Source organism: Taeniopygia guttata, chromosome 35 (assembly GCF_048771995.1).
Source record: "Taeniopygia guttata chromosome 35, bTaeGut7.mat, whole genome shotgun sequence".
Lineage (NCBI taxonomy): Eukaryota > Metazoa > Chordata > Aves > Passeriformes > Estrildidae > Taeniopygia > Taeniopygia guttata.
The window spans coordinates 4,553,618-4,569,378 of record NC_133060.1 but is presented as its reverse complement, the minus strand read 5'-3'; the positions used below and the strand labels follow the sequence as shown (position 1 = coordinate 4,569,378).

Below are 15,761 nucleotides of genomic sequence, written 5' to 3'. Positions count from 1 at the left end.
TGCGTGAGGGCAAAGCCGGAGATGAGCAACAGCCCCGGGACGGGCCCGGGCCCGAGGCGGGATTGAGCTGCCCACACAAACAAACTTCTCCGCACCTCCCGCCACGGCTTTCCCGGCCCTGCGCCTTCCGTGCCTCCGGCTCTGCGGGAAGCCCGGGAGCCTCCCTTCTCCTGCCCCTCATTAGTGCATCGGTGCTTGGCTTTGATTTCCCCCAAAAAGGGAAACCTGCCCAAAGCCTTGTGGGGGAGCGGGGGAGGGGAGAGATTTCTGGCAGAAAACTCCAAAGACTCAGAGCAGGATAAGGAGAAGTCAGTGCAGAGCCTTAAATGCAGCTTTCCCCACGGCTCCCTGCTCCCAGCTGCACCTCCTCCCCCGGCAGGGCAGGAGACAGGGAATGGGGCCGTGCTCAGCTCATCCCCCGCGGCTTCTCCCTCTGCTCAGGGACAGGAGTCGTTCCCTGCTGCACCCTGCCCTCTCTCCCAGCCGAGACTTCTCCAGGAACTTCTCCGAGCCGAGTCCATGCCCTGGGGCACAGCCCCCTCCAAGTGCTGCAGCGTGGGTCACTGTGCCACGGGCTCCGTCCTTTCAGGGTCCCTGAGGAGAATTTTGGGGTTTGGGGCGTGGCCGGAGACCCCGAGGGGAATTTTGGGGCGGTTTTTGTTTGGTGTATTGGGGCGGGTTTGGGGCAGTAGTTGTGGCCAGAGCTCTGTGGGCGTGGCCAGAGTCCCTGAGGGGGAATTTAAGGGGTCTCTGAGGGCGTGACCGGGAATTTTTGGGGTGTCCGAGGGGAATTTTTGGGGTGTCTGAGGGTAATTTGTGGTTTGGGATGTGGCCGGAGCCACGGGGGGAATTTTGGGGCGGTTTTGGGGGATTTGGGGCGGGTTTGGGCGCGGGGCGTGGCCAAAGCGAAAGCGAAAGCGATGGCGCGAGCGCGGCTGGCGCTGGCGGGTGAGGAAGGGGTGAAAAACCCCAGAAATCGGGACCCCAAATCCTACCCGACCCCAAATCCCGGCGGATCCCAGCCCCGGACCCCCGCCTCCAACCCCGAATTCCCTTGAATTCGGAAAACCTCAAAAATCGGAAACCCCAAAAATCGGAACCCCCAAATTCGGGACATTTCCGGAACCAGTACCCCCAAAATTCCCCACTCAAAACTCCCTAAATTCCTGCACCCCCCCCAAAAAAAACCTGCCTCAAATCTCCCCGGGGACCCTAAAATCTTCCCCAAGACCCCCCCGGCACCCCCAAATCCTTCAAAGACCCCTCAAATCCTGTCCAGGACCCCTTTGCGACCTCCAAAATCCCCCAGGAACCCCCCAACCCCCCCCAGGAGCCCCAAAGCCCCCTAGAACCCCCCCAAATTCCACCCACCCCCCCTCAAATGCCCCCCAAACCCTCCCGGAACCCCCCAGGACCACCCAGGACCCCCCAAAACCCCTGTTTGCCCACCCAGGACCCCCAAAATCCCCCCAGGACCCCAAAATCCCGTCCAGGACCTTCCAAATTCCCCCAGTACCCCTCCAAATCCCACTCAGGACCCCCCAAATTCCCCCAGATCCCCCCAGGACCCCCGAACTCCCCCCTAGGACCCCCAAATCCCCTCTTCGCCCTGCCAAGCCCCCCCCAACCCCGTATATTTGCCCCCCAGGGCTGTTCCTGGCCTGCGGGGGGGTGGCGGTTTCTGGGGACCCCCCCCCCGCCCTGCGCTGCCCCCTGCTGGACGAGCGCGGCGCCCCCTCCCCCCGCGGGGCCCTGCTCCGGCTTTTGGGGGGTCCCGAGGCCTCCCCGGCCCCCGACCCCCAGCGGGACCCCGAGAACGCCTTCGATGTCATCGGTGCGAGACCCCCCAATTGTGGGGGACCCCCGCGGTTCTGGGGGGGGGGGGCGGTTTCTGGGGGGTTCGGGGGCGATTTTGGAGGGTAGTGGGGGGGTTTGGGGGTGATTTTGGGGGCGATTTTGAGGGGTTTTGGAGGCTTTTGGGGATTCTCCTGGGGGGGGTTCAGGGGCAGCTTTCGGGGGATTTTGGGGGGTTTTTGGGGGCGATTTTTGAGGGCAATTTTTTGGTGTTCTTTGGGGGAGTCCTGGAGGGGTTTTGGGTGTGATTTTTGGGGGCATTTTTTGGGGGATTCTGGGGGGTTTGGGGGCATTTTTTGGGGTTGTTTTGGGGTGACTGCTGAGGGGGGCGGTTTAAGGGATTTTGGGGAAAATTTTTGGCGGTTTTTTGTGGGGTCCTGGGGGGGTTTTGGGGGTGATTTTTGGGGGTTTTGTGGGCGATTTTTGGGGGGTTCGGGGGTGGTTTGGGGGGATTTTGGGGGTGTTTGATGCGATTTTGGGGTGCAGCTCACCCCCTGCTCTTTTCCTTTTCCCCGCAGACCCTTGGGGCGTTTTGGGGGGATTTTGGGGAGATTTTGTGTGGATTTGCTGCGATTTTGGGGTGCTGCTCACCCCCCGCTCTTTCCCTTTTCCTGCAGACCCCTGGGGGGTGCTGAGGGGATTTTGGGAGATTTTGGGGGGATTTGATGGGATTTTGGAGGTGTTTGGTGGGATTTTGGGGTGCAGCTCACCCCCTGTTCTTTCCCCTTTTCTCTGCAGACCCCTTGGGGGTGCTGGGGGAATTTTGGGGTCCCTCCCGGGAGCCCCCCCGGTGCGAGCTCAGCCCCACAGTGCCGCTGCTGCCACCCCCGGGGATGTCCCCGGGGTCCCCGCGGTGCCACCCCGGGCTGGGGATGCGCTGGTGGCTCCTGGCCCTGGGGACGCCCGAGGGGGAGGGGACGGCGCTGCTGCAGCAGGGGGGAGGAGACCCGCCCCTCCTCAATGGTGAGGGGACACCGGGGACGGCTCTGTGTGTCACCTGTGTCACTGTCACCTGTGTGTGTCACCTGGGTCACCTGTGTCATTGTCACCTGTGTGTGGCACCTGTGTAGCACCTGTGTGTCATTGTCACTTCTGTGTCACCTGTGTTTGCCAGCTCTGTGTTTGTCACCTCTGTGTTTGCCACCCCACGGCTCCAAATGTCCCCGGTGTCACCCCGTGTTCCCCATCCCAATATCCCCAATGTCCCCATTGTCCCCACATCCACAACATCACCCCACTGTCCTGATGCCCCCACGCTGTCCCCATGTCCCCGATGTCCCTGATGTCCCCCATGTCCACACATTATCCCCAATGTCTCTGATGTCCCCGATGTCCCCCCATTGTCCCCATTATCCCAAACGTCTCCATTGTCCCCATGTCCCCCTTGTCCCCAATACCCCTGATGCCCCCACATTGTCTCCAATGTCCCCAGTGTGCCCATTGTCCCCGATGTCCCCCCAATATCCCCATGTCCCCCATTATCCCCACATCCCCAATGTCCCCGGTGTCCCCGATGTCCCCCCACCGGTGACGCCCCACCCCACCCCGCAGTGTCCTTGATATCCCCCCACATCCCCGATGTCCCCCCACATCCCCGGTGTCCCTGATGTCCCCACACATCCCCAATGTCCCCGATGTCCCCATGCCCCATGACCGCCCTGTCCCGCCCCGCAGTGTCCCTGATATCCACCCACATCCCTGATGTCCCCGATGTCCCCACACATCCCCAGTGTCCCCGATGTCCCCACACCCATGACCACCCTGTCCCACCCCGCAGTGTCCCTGTTGGTGTCCACACGGACGCCGCGGACACAGGCGCTGCTGGGGGCGCCAGGGCGGCTGCACTGCGCCTTCGCGCCCCCAGCCGGGCCCTTCACGCTGCAGTGGCTACAGCACCGCCACGGCGCCACGCGGCGCCTGCTGGCCTTCGACTCAGCCGCTGCCCATCGCACCGAGGCCGTGCCGGGGGTGCTGCTGTTCCTGGGGGGCCACGGGAGCCCCCCCAGTGCCTCACAGGTGAGGGGAGGGGAGGGGGGGGAGGGGAAGGGAGGGGAGGGAAGGGGCTGCGGTGCCCTGCAGGGACAGCGGGCGGTGCCACCGAGCGGGGGGGTATTGGGTCCTCCCAGCCGCCGGGGGGCGCTGCTGGGAGTGGGCGGCCTCAGTCCTCCTGGCCACCAGGGTGTGCCAATGGACAGCCTTGGTCCTCCTGGCCACCAGGGGGCGCTGTGGGCATGGAACAGCCATAGTCCTCCTGGCCACTAGGGGGCGTCACTGGTAGTGCATGGTTTTGGTCCTCCTGGCCACCAGGGGGCGCTGCTGGCACTGGAAAGCCTCGGTCCTCCTGGCCGCTACGGGGCACTGCAGGCATTGAATGGTTTTTGGAAGGTTTTGGGAGCATTTTTTGGGGTTTTTGGGAGGTCCTGCGGGGGTTCCGTGGGTGATTTTTGGGGGTTTTCTTGGGGGGGGTTGGAAGCAATTTTGGGTTTTGGGGGGTCATTTTTGGGGGCATTTTTTGGGGCTTTTTGGGCATGGAATGGCCACAGTCCTCCCAGATGCCGGGGGGGCACCACTGAGGCTGAACCTTTGCTCAGTCCTCCCAGCCGTCGAGGGGCACCAGGGAGGTGTCACTGCAGCTGCCGCCGCTCTCGGTGTCGGACGACGGTGCCTTCGTCTGCTCCGTGAGCGCGCTCCACGGGCAGGTGCAGCAGGTGCTGCAGCTGCACGTGATTGGTCAGTGCCGGGAGTGGGCGGAGCTGGGGCTCCCAGGGGCTCTCAGTATGTCCCAGTCCCCTCCCAGTCCCTCCCAGTCCCTTCCAGTCCCTCCCAATCCATTCCAATCCATTCCCAGTCCCTTCCAGTTCCCTCCCAGTCTGTTCAAGTTCCCTCCCAGTCCCTCCCAGTCAATCCCAGTTCCCCCCCAGTCCCTCCCAATCCATCCCAATCCATTCCCAGTCCCTCCCAGTCCCCTCCCAGTCTATCCCAGTCCCCCCCAGTATGTCCCAGTCCCTCCCAGTCCCTCCCAATCCATTCCCAGTGCATCCCAGTCTGTCCCAGTTCCCTCCCAGTATGTCCCAGTTCCCTCCCAGTCCCTCCCAGACCCTCCCAGTGCCCCCCAGTCCCTCCCAGTATCCCCAGCTCACTGTCCCATGTCCCAGCCCCTCCCCGGGTGTCTCTGCTGCCGTCCCGGCTGTCCCCGGGGGTCCTGGCTGAGCTGCGCTGCGACGCCGTCGGCTTCTTCCCGCTGGACGTGGAGATCCGCTGGGAGCGCCGCACCCACGGCCACACCTGGCCATACCTGGGGGACACCTCAGGGGACACCCCGGGGACCACCCTGGGGCCCAGCTGGAGCTCCGGGCACCGGCGGGCAGCCGACGGCACCTTCAGCCGCAGCGCGGGGCTGCGCGTGGCCGCGGTGGCGCCGGGGGACAGCTACAGCTGCCTGGTGACACACGTGGCGTGGAACGTGCCACACCGGGTCACCGTGGTGGTGGCAGGTGAGGGACACCTGGGGACACACCTGGGGACATCAGGGACAAGGTTTGGGCACAGCTGGGGACATTGGGGACATCTGGGGACATCAGGGACATCTGGGGACATCAGGGACAGGGTTTGGGCACAGCTGGGGATATTGGAGACATCTGGGGACATCGGGGACAGGGTTTGGGGACACCTGAGGACATCAGGGATGGAGTTTGGGACACTTGAGAACATCAGGGATGGGGTTGGGGACACCTGGGGACATCAGGGATGGGGTGTGGAGGGTCTTGGGACACCAGGACTGGAGCTGGGGACACCTGGGATGGAGTTGGGGATATCAGGAATGGGGTTAGGGACACTGGGGACATGGAGGATGGGCTTAGGGACATCAGGAATGAGCTTGGGGACACCAAGAATAGGGCTGGGGACACTGTTGCCTTTATAAAGGACAACCAGAGACCTGGTTCAGATGGCAGCACGGCAGCCTGGTCCCGGCCGGGCTGCTCGGGCTAATCAACAGACGCATACACCAATATGGCAGACGGTTGAAAAGCGTTTATTATCCTATCTCATGGGTTTAAATAGTTTTGGGGGTTTTTGCTACGTCAGAGGGGGGTTGGGGGTCTCAGAAGTTAGTCGGGTAGTGGAAATTTACCAGGGCAGGTGTGGCTACATTCTTCTGAGGCTCCTGGGGTCAAAAGATAGCGTGGGGGAGAGAGAGAGGGGGAGGGGGTCTATCTTTCCGTCACACCCCGTAATCTTCCGCTCGCCTGTCCCTTACCTACCACATCTCCCCCCTCCTTATCACATACAAAATGAGGTAGTCGTAGGTATAGGCACTGGAGTGAGGTACAAACTTGCAACTTGTTAAGGAAAGGGTGGTTTAGTAGATCTGGGTAGATTTTTCAAGGCAGGTGCTGAAGGCTTTAGCTACTGACTGTGTTTGCAGTTCTTGGTTTATAACATCTGTTGGTGGCCTATGAACAGAATGTTTGCCCTTTCCAGACGGGCTTGAACAAACGAGACTAGTTTGTTCAGCAGGCATGGTCCTATGGTAATAGCCAAAAGCAGTATTGCCAGTGGACCTACCAGGGCGGAAATTAAAGTGGTGAGCCAAGGTGATTGATTGAACCAGGATTCAAACCAGCTCTGCTGGGTCTCCCTGTCTCTCTTTCTCTGAGCCAGTCTGTCTCAGAGTTCTGCCATGGAGTCTTTAACGACTCCCGTATGATCTGCATAAAAGCAGCATTCCTCCTTCAAAGCTGCACACAATCCCCCCTGCTGCATAAACAGAAGGTCTAGACCTCGCCTATTTTGTAAAACTACTTCTGAAAGCGAAGAGACTGATTTTTCTAGGTAGGAGGTGGATTTCTCGATCCTCTGCAGGTCCTCGTCGATGGTCATTTGCAGCTGGGAGAGTCCGTGCTGTTGGGTTGCGATGGCTGAGACACCCGTGGCCGTGCCAGCTGCTCCCAGGCCGAGCAGCATCGCGATAGTTATACCTGTGATGATTTCCCTTTTGTGGAGTCTGTTAGGTTCTTCGAGAAGATGGTATATTTCTTCGTCTGAGTGGTACAGGACTCTGGGGACAATCAGAACTTGGACACAGAAATCAGTAGAGTCATTGAATTTGTCAAGGAACACACAAGGACTCACTCCGGACCTTTGGCAGACCCACATCCCAGACGCAGATGGGATCACCCACTTGTTAGTTTTTCTGTTAGGTTTGACAACTTTAGTGCAGAAGTTGCCTTTCTGCTTTGCTAAGGTTGCATTCCCAAAACATTTGCCCTGTCCTGTGATTTGACTCAGGGTGATTCCTCTGCGGGGAGTGTCCCATCTGCACTGGTGGGGGGCACTGGCTGAGGAGTAACTGAAGGGGGTGTCCAAAGCAATGCCTTCATAAAAAGGGGGTTTGATATCATAGCAAAGCCAACAGGAGTTAGTTAGGTTTGGTTTGGTTTCGTCTAGGGTTAGAAAGGTAGCTTCTAGCATACGAAAGATTGGGTTTGGGTCTGACTCAGCCGTGCGGCCTATCTGGGGGGTATCTGCAAGGCTGGTCGGGGTGTCAGTGGCTTTTGGGGTCAGGGTTTTGGGGTGGGTTGTGTTTTTCCCTCTCAGCACATTCTTGATAATTTTGTTGGGTCCCACTGGTCGAGGCGTTGGCGGCTGGAGCCTGATAATTCTCACATTCACCCACCTTTTCGGTCCTCTGAGGACCACTGTCCATGTTCTACCCGTGGCCCAGCTAGGGTGATCTGGCTGTAGGACAGTCATGTTATAACTTACGCATCCCCGTTGTCTAGGCTGTGCAGTGTGGTCTCCGCAGCCAAAGGGTGCCCAGGTGAACTGTAAGAATTTGTCGGGCTCTTGTGGTTGCCACCCGTCTGCCCATGGTCTGGCATCTGTAACAATGGTTTCGCAGCCCCAATACCCACAATGTCCCCACCCCGGGTAGTCACAGTACCTTTTCCCTGGGTTGGACGCTGGGCACCAGTAAGATATGTACATGAGTATGATGTGTGGGCTTGAGGGCCGTATTTTCGGTTGCCCTGGAAACAGATCGGCTATATGGAATACGAAGGATGGAGCGTTTGCGGTGGTGACCTCTTTGAACACCTTGTCACTTGAAAGATGTTGCATGACCCATCTGAACGGCTGGTGAGGGTAGTGGCCTGGGTCGGCTTGCCCCCCGGTCACAAACCCCATCAGCAGGATTGCACAGAGACACTGTACATGTCTGGGTCTCACCGCCGTGGGACGCTCAGGCTCTGTCTGGTGGCTTGGTGGTCCGTTATCTCTCTCTGGAGCAGGGGTGTGTGTGTCGCGGGGACGGTCCACGAGCATGTCCTGCGAACGAAAACTCACAGTTTTCCATTAGTTTCATTCTTAAGGTCAGGTTTGATCGACCTGAGTGGACACCACCTGATCCTGTCCTCCTTTTTAACTGCTGCGTACCCCCGTCCCGTAAGCACCAGTCTCCAGCCCCGTTCCCACTCGCCTAGCTCGTTTTTGACCATGACCTGTGGGCCCTCCTCTAGTGTCTGGGTGGCCCAGTGTTTTCGAATGGGACTGTTTGCTTCATCTCCCCTAGGGAATTGGTTCAGTGCTAGCAGCGCGGTTGCTAGCATGCGTGTCTGGTCTCCTGAGGGGATGGAATTGGCAAAGCCCTCTGTCTTTGCCAACACTTCTAACTTGGCTTTTAGGGTCTGATTTGCTCGCTCAACAATGGCCTGTCCGGTGCTGTTATACGGGATCCCCTGCACTAAGGTAATACCCCACACCGAGGCGAATTCCCGCACTGATTTGGATACAAAATTGGAAGCATTGTCAGTTTTAATTTGTTTGGGGATACCAAGCCATGCCATAACTGTCAGCCAGTGCTGGATCGTGGCCTTGGAGTTGGGTTTGAGGTGCTGTGTCGCTATGATCACTCCGCTGTAGGTGTCCACTGTCACTGCAAGCCATGCTCGGGGCTTTAGCAGTTCGCAGAGGGTGAAGTCTGACTGCCAGATTTCTGACGCCTTGAGGCCCCTCGGGTTGACTCCACCGGTCCATAGGGGTGACTTCTGGCAGTGAGGGCAGGTGGCTACTACGTGTCTCGCATCTGCTGTCGAGATCCCGCATCTCTTCGCCAGTGCTTTGGCCCCTATGTGGAGTGACTCGTGCAGCTGACGAGCTTCCTGCAGTGTCCACACTCCCTTCGCTGCGGCGTCTGCTTTGTCATTGCCAGTCTGGAAGAAGCCCTTGACTGGGTTATGGCTGTTGACGTGGATGACGGACACGGTGCCCTGGCGTGAGGAGAGTGCCTCTTCAAGCATGGAGGCCATCGTGGATGTTGACACACCTGGTCTTGACATGGCTAGGCAGAGCTTTGCTACGAATATAGAGTCTGTCACGATGTTGAGGTGTTCGTCCTGGAAAAGTCCGCACGCCAAGACCACTGCTGCTGCTTCCAGCTGTTGCACTGACAGCGTGGGGTCACACGTTTTGACGCAATGCCATGTTTCTCCTGCCTGCCACACTGCTGCTGCGGTAGAAGTCATGGAGGAGGCGTCTGTAAAGACCGTTGGTCCTGGTTGCGGTCGGTCCATGACCTTCGGTGGCACATCTATGTCGACAATGGTCAGTAGCTGGGTCCAGGGTGGTTTGGTGGCGTAGGAAATTTCTCCTCCGAAGCCAGTGAGAGCGAGGGCCAGGTGCTCCGATATTGCAGTTGACTCCGTGGTCGGTCGCGTGCGGAAGGGGAGGTGGATCCTTGCCGGCTCGATTCCCAGGTGTCTCAGGGCGAGTCTCCTGCCTTTCGTGATGAGGTTAGCAATGCACTCGACTCCTGGGGAGAATGCGTGAGTTGGTCTTCCGAGGACCACCCACTGGATCGGCTGGGATTTTTCGGAAGGTCCTTGGGCAAGTGCTCCCACTCCTCCCTTCTGCGTGAAGTGGACGTATAAGTCCAGTGGTACGCTCGGGTTCCACCTGGCAAGCAGGCTAGTGGACATCTGACGTTCGATGAAGTCGAGGGATTTCGTTGCTTGGGGCGTCAGCTCCTTGGGGTCCCAAGGGTGTTTTCCTTTCAGGAGGTCATACAGGGGGTCCATGACCTCTGGGGGAACTAGGATGATGTTGCGGAGCCACTGCAGAGATCCCACGAGTCGCTGCATGTCGTGGAGGGTCTTGATGTCTCGGCGGACTTTTATCTTGGGTGGGGTCACGTAGGAGTTTGTGATCCCCACTCCCAGGAAGGTCACGCACGGTCCTCTCTTGATCTTCGTGTTCGCGATCTCGAAACCATTGGCCTGGAGGGTTTCCGTGATCGTGGACACTAGGTGATCCACTTGGCCTGCCGATGGTGCAGCGACGAGGATGTCGTCCATGTACTGAATGATGGTCGCAGCAGGGTGGGAGTGTCGGACTGGCATCAGTGCCCTGTCCACGGTGATCTGGCATATGGTCGGGCTGTCCACAAGGCCTTGAGGTAGCACCTTCCATTGGAAGCGGAGGTTAGGTCGCTCGCCGTTCGGGAACACGATGGAGAAGGCGAACCGTTCTTTGTCCTTGGCATGCAGGGGTATTGAAAAGAAACAGTCTTTGATGTCCAGCACTGCGCACGGCTGCCCTTTGGGGATGGCTGAGTTTGCAGGCAGTAGTGTCTGAACTGGACCCATGGGCTGAATTGTCTTGTTCACTTCCCTCAGGTCGTGGACGAGGCAGTAGCCTTCTCCTGATCTCTTGGGGATTACAAACACAGGGGTGTTCCACGGGCTGGTGGAGGGTTCGATGTGGCCCTTTTGTAGCTCGCGGTCGACCAGTTCCAGCAAGGCTGTCATTCGAGGCTTTGACAGGGGCCACTGCTCAACGCATACGGGGTCTGGTGATTTCCAAGTCAGTTTGATTGGTAGCAGTGGGTGTACAGCAGTGGCCCTCATCATAAATTTGTAATCCTGACTCCTAGCATGGCGAGGACGTCCCTTCCTATCAGGGGTGGGGAGTTTTGCAAAATATAGGGGTGGATTGCTACTGTTTGTTCTGGTCCTTTCTTTGTATGGAGCGTTATAGCTACCAATTGGGTGCTTTTCCAAGCTCGGGACAACCCTCCCACCCCGTTCACTGGGGGGACTTCCTTGTACTGCCAGTGTCGGGGCCATAGGGCTTGGGGTAGGATTGTGCAGTCTGCTCCTGTGTCTGCCCAAAACTGAAGCCCTATTACATGGGGGTCCCGACTGTCATAGAGGCGGCATGTCCCCCAAATTTTTGGGGGTTCTTTCCCTATTTTTAGGGCCAGGGCCACCCAGGGGTTGTCCCGACCTGGGCTGCCCCCTGTTGACCCTGTGGCACAGGTGCTGCTTGCGGTGGCGGTGGGTACGAAGGCGCCGCAGGCTGTGCCGTGATACTCGCTGGCAGGGGTATGAAGTTGGCTGCTTCCTGTGGGAGGATGGGGTACGAGGGCTCCCCGCTCCATTGGGGGTTGGCATGGATGGGCCGCCTCATATTCGCAGCGGGAGGAGGCTGGGTGTGGCCCGCGGGCCCCCTCCCCTTTCCGTTTCCCTGGAGCTGGGACCTGCATTCCCTAGCAAGATGTCCCTTCCTCCCGCAGCCCCAGCAGGATCCCCGCGGGCGTGTTTGGGGCGGAGGCGCTGCGGCAGGCCGCCGTGCCGGCTGTGGGCAGCTCACCGCAATGTGACCCGCCTCCCCGCACTTGAAACACGCCATGGCATTGGTCAGGGTGTGGACAGCTGCCTGAATGGGCGTCAGGTGTTCCTCCCTAACTACGTGTCTGATCATGTCAGCCAGGCTAGCTCCGGCTGGCAGGGAGCGTAAAATATCCTTGGTAATGGAGTTGCACTGCTGGCGCAGGCAGTCGGCCACCACGGGCCCCTTGCCTCTGCCGGCAGGGTGGAGGAGTCTATCGCTGCCTGCAGGCGATCTACGAACTGTGTGAAGCTTTCGCTCTCTGCCTGCCTCACGGTGGACCACGGTGCCGGCTTGGCCACGACACGGGAGGCGGCGCGAATGGCCTCTCTAGCAGCCCGAGTGGTCGCTCTGACCTCCTCAGCCTGCATCTGTGCAGCTTGCTGCTGTGGCGTGATCATATCATCATGCTTTCCTATCAGTCTGGATAAGCTCGATCTGTGCAGGGGCTGCCGCGCGCCAGACGCTTGGGCTAGCTGCTTTCTACAATTATCCTCCCATTCCTGCCTAAACACGATCATTCCCGCCCCGTCCAGTATCATACGCCCTATCCGTTCGATTTTAAAGGGAAGCAAGTCATTGTTGCTAAAAAGACCATCGATTAACGTAGTGACTATAGCCAAGTTGATCCCCTTTTCTGCAATGGCTTTGACAATTGACTGTATATCCTTTGGGTTTATCGGGGTATATACCCTTTGTTGGTTCCCTTCCGGACCGGTAAGCCGTAGCGGGAAGGCTTGTATGGCGGCCGCCGGGGACCATTCAGCACAAGCTATCTTTATTTTCCCCCAGTCAGTAAACTGGGCTGATTCGTATTGTAGTTGTTTTTCGGCGCGGCTTAGAGCTTTACTCGGCTTTGTTTCAAGCTGTGCCGGTTCCGTTTTGTCCGTCTCGGAGCCATCGCTAGCCTCTGTCAGCTCCCCTGAGCTGGTAGAGCTGTCGCTGGTCTCCGAGCCGGAAGACGAGTGCCAGTGCACTTCCGGGGCTCCGCGCCGTTTTGTTCGGCCCCGAGCTCGCTCCTCCCCATAGGGGTGGCGCCGCTCCCGCCCCCCCGGCTCGCCGCGCCCCTCGCGGGAGGTGGTTTCTCCCTTATATGGTGGCAGCTTCAGACGGGGCCGCTGGTTGGTTCCGCGCTCCGTGCCGCTCCCCGCCCCCTTCTCCGGCGCGCGCGCATACCCGAGGTCGCGCTCCTCCCGGGTGTTCGCACCGGGACCGCCCGGGCCCCGCCCCTCTCTGCCGCTCCCGGCGCCATGTTCAAACGGGTAGGGGGGCGGCATGGCGACCCCGTCTTCCCAAGCCGCGGTTTCGGCGGCTCGGGCTTCTTTTACCAGCTTTGCCAGAAGCGCTCCGCGTGCTTTTGCGTCTCTGACAGCGGATCGCGGGCGGGCGGCGGCGGCGGCTCGGAGGAATTTGCGGTCTCTCGGGGGGTTTGAGCGGTGGGGGGTTTTTGGGGATTTTCGGCGGCGGGGGTGTCGCGGGGGGTTTCTGCGGGGGGGGGTGGGCTCTGATCTGGGGGAGCGGGTGTCGCGCTGAGCCCCCCCGGGTCCCCGCCGCCGGGCAGATCGCTCTCAGGGGCAGTCTGCGTCCCCGCCCCCACACCGAGTTTGGGAGTAACTAATAAACACGTGCGCGCCGCGGTCCATTTCTCCTGCTCTTCTATCGCTTTGCGTAGGGCTTTCTCTACTTTGCCCCACGCTTTAAGATTTTTGCCGCTGCCTGAGGATTTTGTGTCCTCGGCTAGCGCGGCAGTGCATTTGTCCCATATTTCCGGATGTAATACATCCACAGGGCGCTCGATTGCCCCTAGCTCAAGCAATCTCGCTATGGCAAGATGAAAATCCTTGAGCTTACACCCAATACCCCACTGCGAATAAATAGCACTTACGATCCTGGCCATTGCGTCCATGACGCCCGCGGATCCCGGGGACGTCTCCCCTACGCCTAGATACGGTCCGACCGTTCCGGCTGCTGCTTCTGTCCAGGTGTATCCCGTCCACCGGGGGGTTTTTCCTTTTTTTTTTCTTCTTTTTTCCCGGGTTTCGGCACCAGTATGTTGCCTTTATAAAAGACAACCAGAGACCTGGTTCAGATGGCAGCACGGCAGCCTGGTCCCGGCCGGGCTGCTCGGGCTAATCAACAGACGCATACACCAATATGGCAGACGGTTGAAAAGCGTTTATTATCCTATCTCGTGGGTTTAAATAGTTTTGGGGGTTTTTGCTACGTCAGAGGGGGGTTGGGGGTCTCAGAAGTTAGTCGGGTAGTGGAAATTTACCAGGGCAGGTGTGGCTACATTCTTCTGAGGCTCCTGGGGTCAAAAGATAGCGTGGGGGAGAGAGAGAGGGGGAGGGGTCTATCTTTCCGTCACACCCCGTAATCTTCCGCTCGCCTGTCCCTTACCTACCACAGGACACCTGGGATGAAGTTGGGGACACAGGAGCAAGGCTGGGGACACCTGGAGCAGGGTTTGGAGGGTCTTGGATACCAGGACTGGGGCTGGGGACACCTGGGATGGGGTTGGCGACATCAGGAATGGTGATGGCAACATTGAGGATAGAGTTGGGAACACCAGGATGGGGTTGGGGACTTCAGGAGTGGAGTTGGGGACACTTGGGGACATCGGGAATGGGGTTTGGAGGGTCTTGGGACACCAGGGATGCCTGGGGACAGGGTTGGGGACACCTGGGATGGGGTTGGGGATACTGGGGACAGGGCTGGGGACACAGGGATGGAGTTGGGGACAGCTGGGACGGGGTTGGGGACATTGGGGACAGGACTGGGATCTCCTAAGGGACATCAGGAGCAGAGCTGGGGACATCGGAGGGTGGCCGGTGCCACCAGGACGGGCTCGGTGCCACCCAGGGGTGTCGGTGACGCGTCCCCAATGTCCCCACAGGTGCCACCGGGCCCAGCGTGGAGGACATGGCGGGGATGGCCCTGGTGGCCTTCGTCATCGGGGGGCTCAGCCTGAGCCTGTGGCCCTTGGCGGGGAAGTGACACCAGTGTCCCCGATGTCCCCAGTGTCCCCCTTCATCTCTGTGTCCCCATGTCCCAGGTGTCCCCAGGTACCCAGTGTCCCCAGGTATCCCCAGTGTCCCCAGTGACCCCTTCATCTCCGTGTCCCCGATGTCTCCAAGTGTCTCCAGGGGGGCTTTTCATTTGACAGCTCTGATGTCCCCAAACCCCCAAAAATGTCCCCAACCTCCCCCAAAATGTCCCCAACCACAAATGTCCCCAAGCTCCCCAAACTTCCCCAATGTCCCCAAATGTCCCCAATGTCTCGAAGCCCCCAAAGTCCCCAAGTGTCCCCAGTGTCTCAAAGTCCCCCCATTGTCCCCAAAATGTACCCAAATAGTTCCAGAATAAACGGGGGGGGGGGTGACATCCCCCCTCAAACCGATACATCCTGAGTGGGGATTGGGGACATCTGGGGAGGTTTGGGGATGTCGGGGAGTTTGGGGACATTTGAGGAGGTTTGGGGACATTTGGGGAATCTGGGGACATTTGGGAACTTTGGGGACATTTGGGGAGGTTTTGGGACATTGGGGAGTTTGTGGACATTTGGGGACACTGGGGACACCAGTGGGGTTGGTGGCACGGGAGGAGTTTGTTCCAGTTTGGATTTTAAGGTTCTTTTTAAAGCATTGATTAAAAAACCCAAAGCACGAATTTAAAGTCGTTAAAGAACCAATTACCCAGCTCCATTTGTTCATTGATTTGTTTTAAAAAGCAATTTTAGAAAAATTCCATTTCCCATTTTATCGATTTTTCAGCAAATCTTCATTTTTGTCATGGGAGAGAGAGGGGCAGAAAAAGGACAAAAAAATGGGGAAAAAAAGGAGATTTCCTTTCCCATTGTTCCTTCATCTCCACACATCCAAATCAATAGCAGCGAGTTAGCAATGATCAATAGCAGGGAGTTATCAATAATCAATAGCAGATTATCACTAATCAATAGCAGGGAGTTATCAATAATCAATAGCAGATTATCAATAATCATGAGCAGTGCATCATTCAATCTGCATTTTTCACAATATTACAAAGAAATTAATCCAATATTCATTATTGATTATTGATTACTAATTAATAACCATGACAAAGAAATTGATCCAGGGGTCGTCGACAGGGGCCTCGGATAGCTCGAAATGTCTTCTCCACAACAAAGATGAGAGGGACACTTGGGTAGCCAAAATTCTCATGGGTTTATTAAGGATGGACAGCAGCAGGGAACAGGGAGACAA

General features: G+C 58.3%; 1 protein-coding gene across 4 annotated transcripts; it reads left to right on the top strand.

Annotated features, from left to right (window-relative positions):
- The first annotated feature begins 872 nt into the window (after positions 1 to 872).
- On the top strand, positions 873 to 15,285 carry TAPBP (tapasin). 4 transcript variants are annotated; one of them, XM_072921153.1, is made up of 7 exons: positions 873 to 948; positions 1,649 to 1,834; positions 2,593 to 2,817; positions 3,632 to 3,870; positions 4,446 to 4,584; positions 5,010 to 5,348; positions 6,718 to 7,133. In XM_072921153.1, the coding sequence occupies exons 1-7, from the start codon at positions 921 to 923 to the stop codon at positions 6,825 to 6,827; spliced, it is 1,266 nt and encodes a 421-aa protein (XP_072777254.1). In that variant the 5' UTR covers positions 873 to 920; the 3' UTR covers positions 6,828 to 7,133. The 4 variants fall into 4 exon arrangements, with proteins under 4 accessions (XP_072777254.1, XP_041568578.1, XP_041568576.1 ...); XM_041712644.2 differs by lacking the exon at positions 6,718 to 7,133 and adding an exon at positions 14,417 to 15,285 and having other exon boundaries at positions 874 to 948; XM_041712642.2 differs by lacking the exon at positions 6,718 to 7,133 and adding an exon at positions 14,417 to 15,285 and having other exon boundaries at positions 874 to 948; positions 5,010 to 5,391.
- The last annotated feature ends 476 nt before the right edge of the window (positions 15,286 to 15,761 follow it).

What these genes read in the sequence shown, in the direction of transcription:
- TAPBP (XM_041712642.2), top strand. Translation starts at nt 921, where the DNA reads ATGGCGCGAGCGCGGCTGGCGCTGGCGG. An exon ending in AGCGCGGCTGGCGCTGGCGG is followed by an intron (nt 949 to 1,648) that starts GTGAGGAAGGGG and finishes TTTGCCCCCCAG; the next exon opens with GGCTGTTCCTGGCCTGCGGG. An exon ending in AGACCCGCCCCTCCTCAATG is followed by an intron (nt 2,818 to 3,631) that starts GTGAGGGGACAC and finishes CCCACCCCGCAG; the next exon opens with TGTCCCTGTTGGTGTCCACA.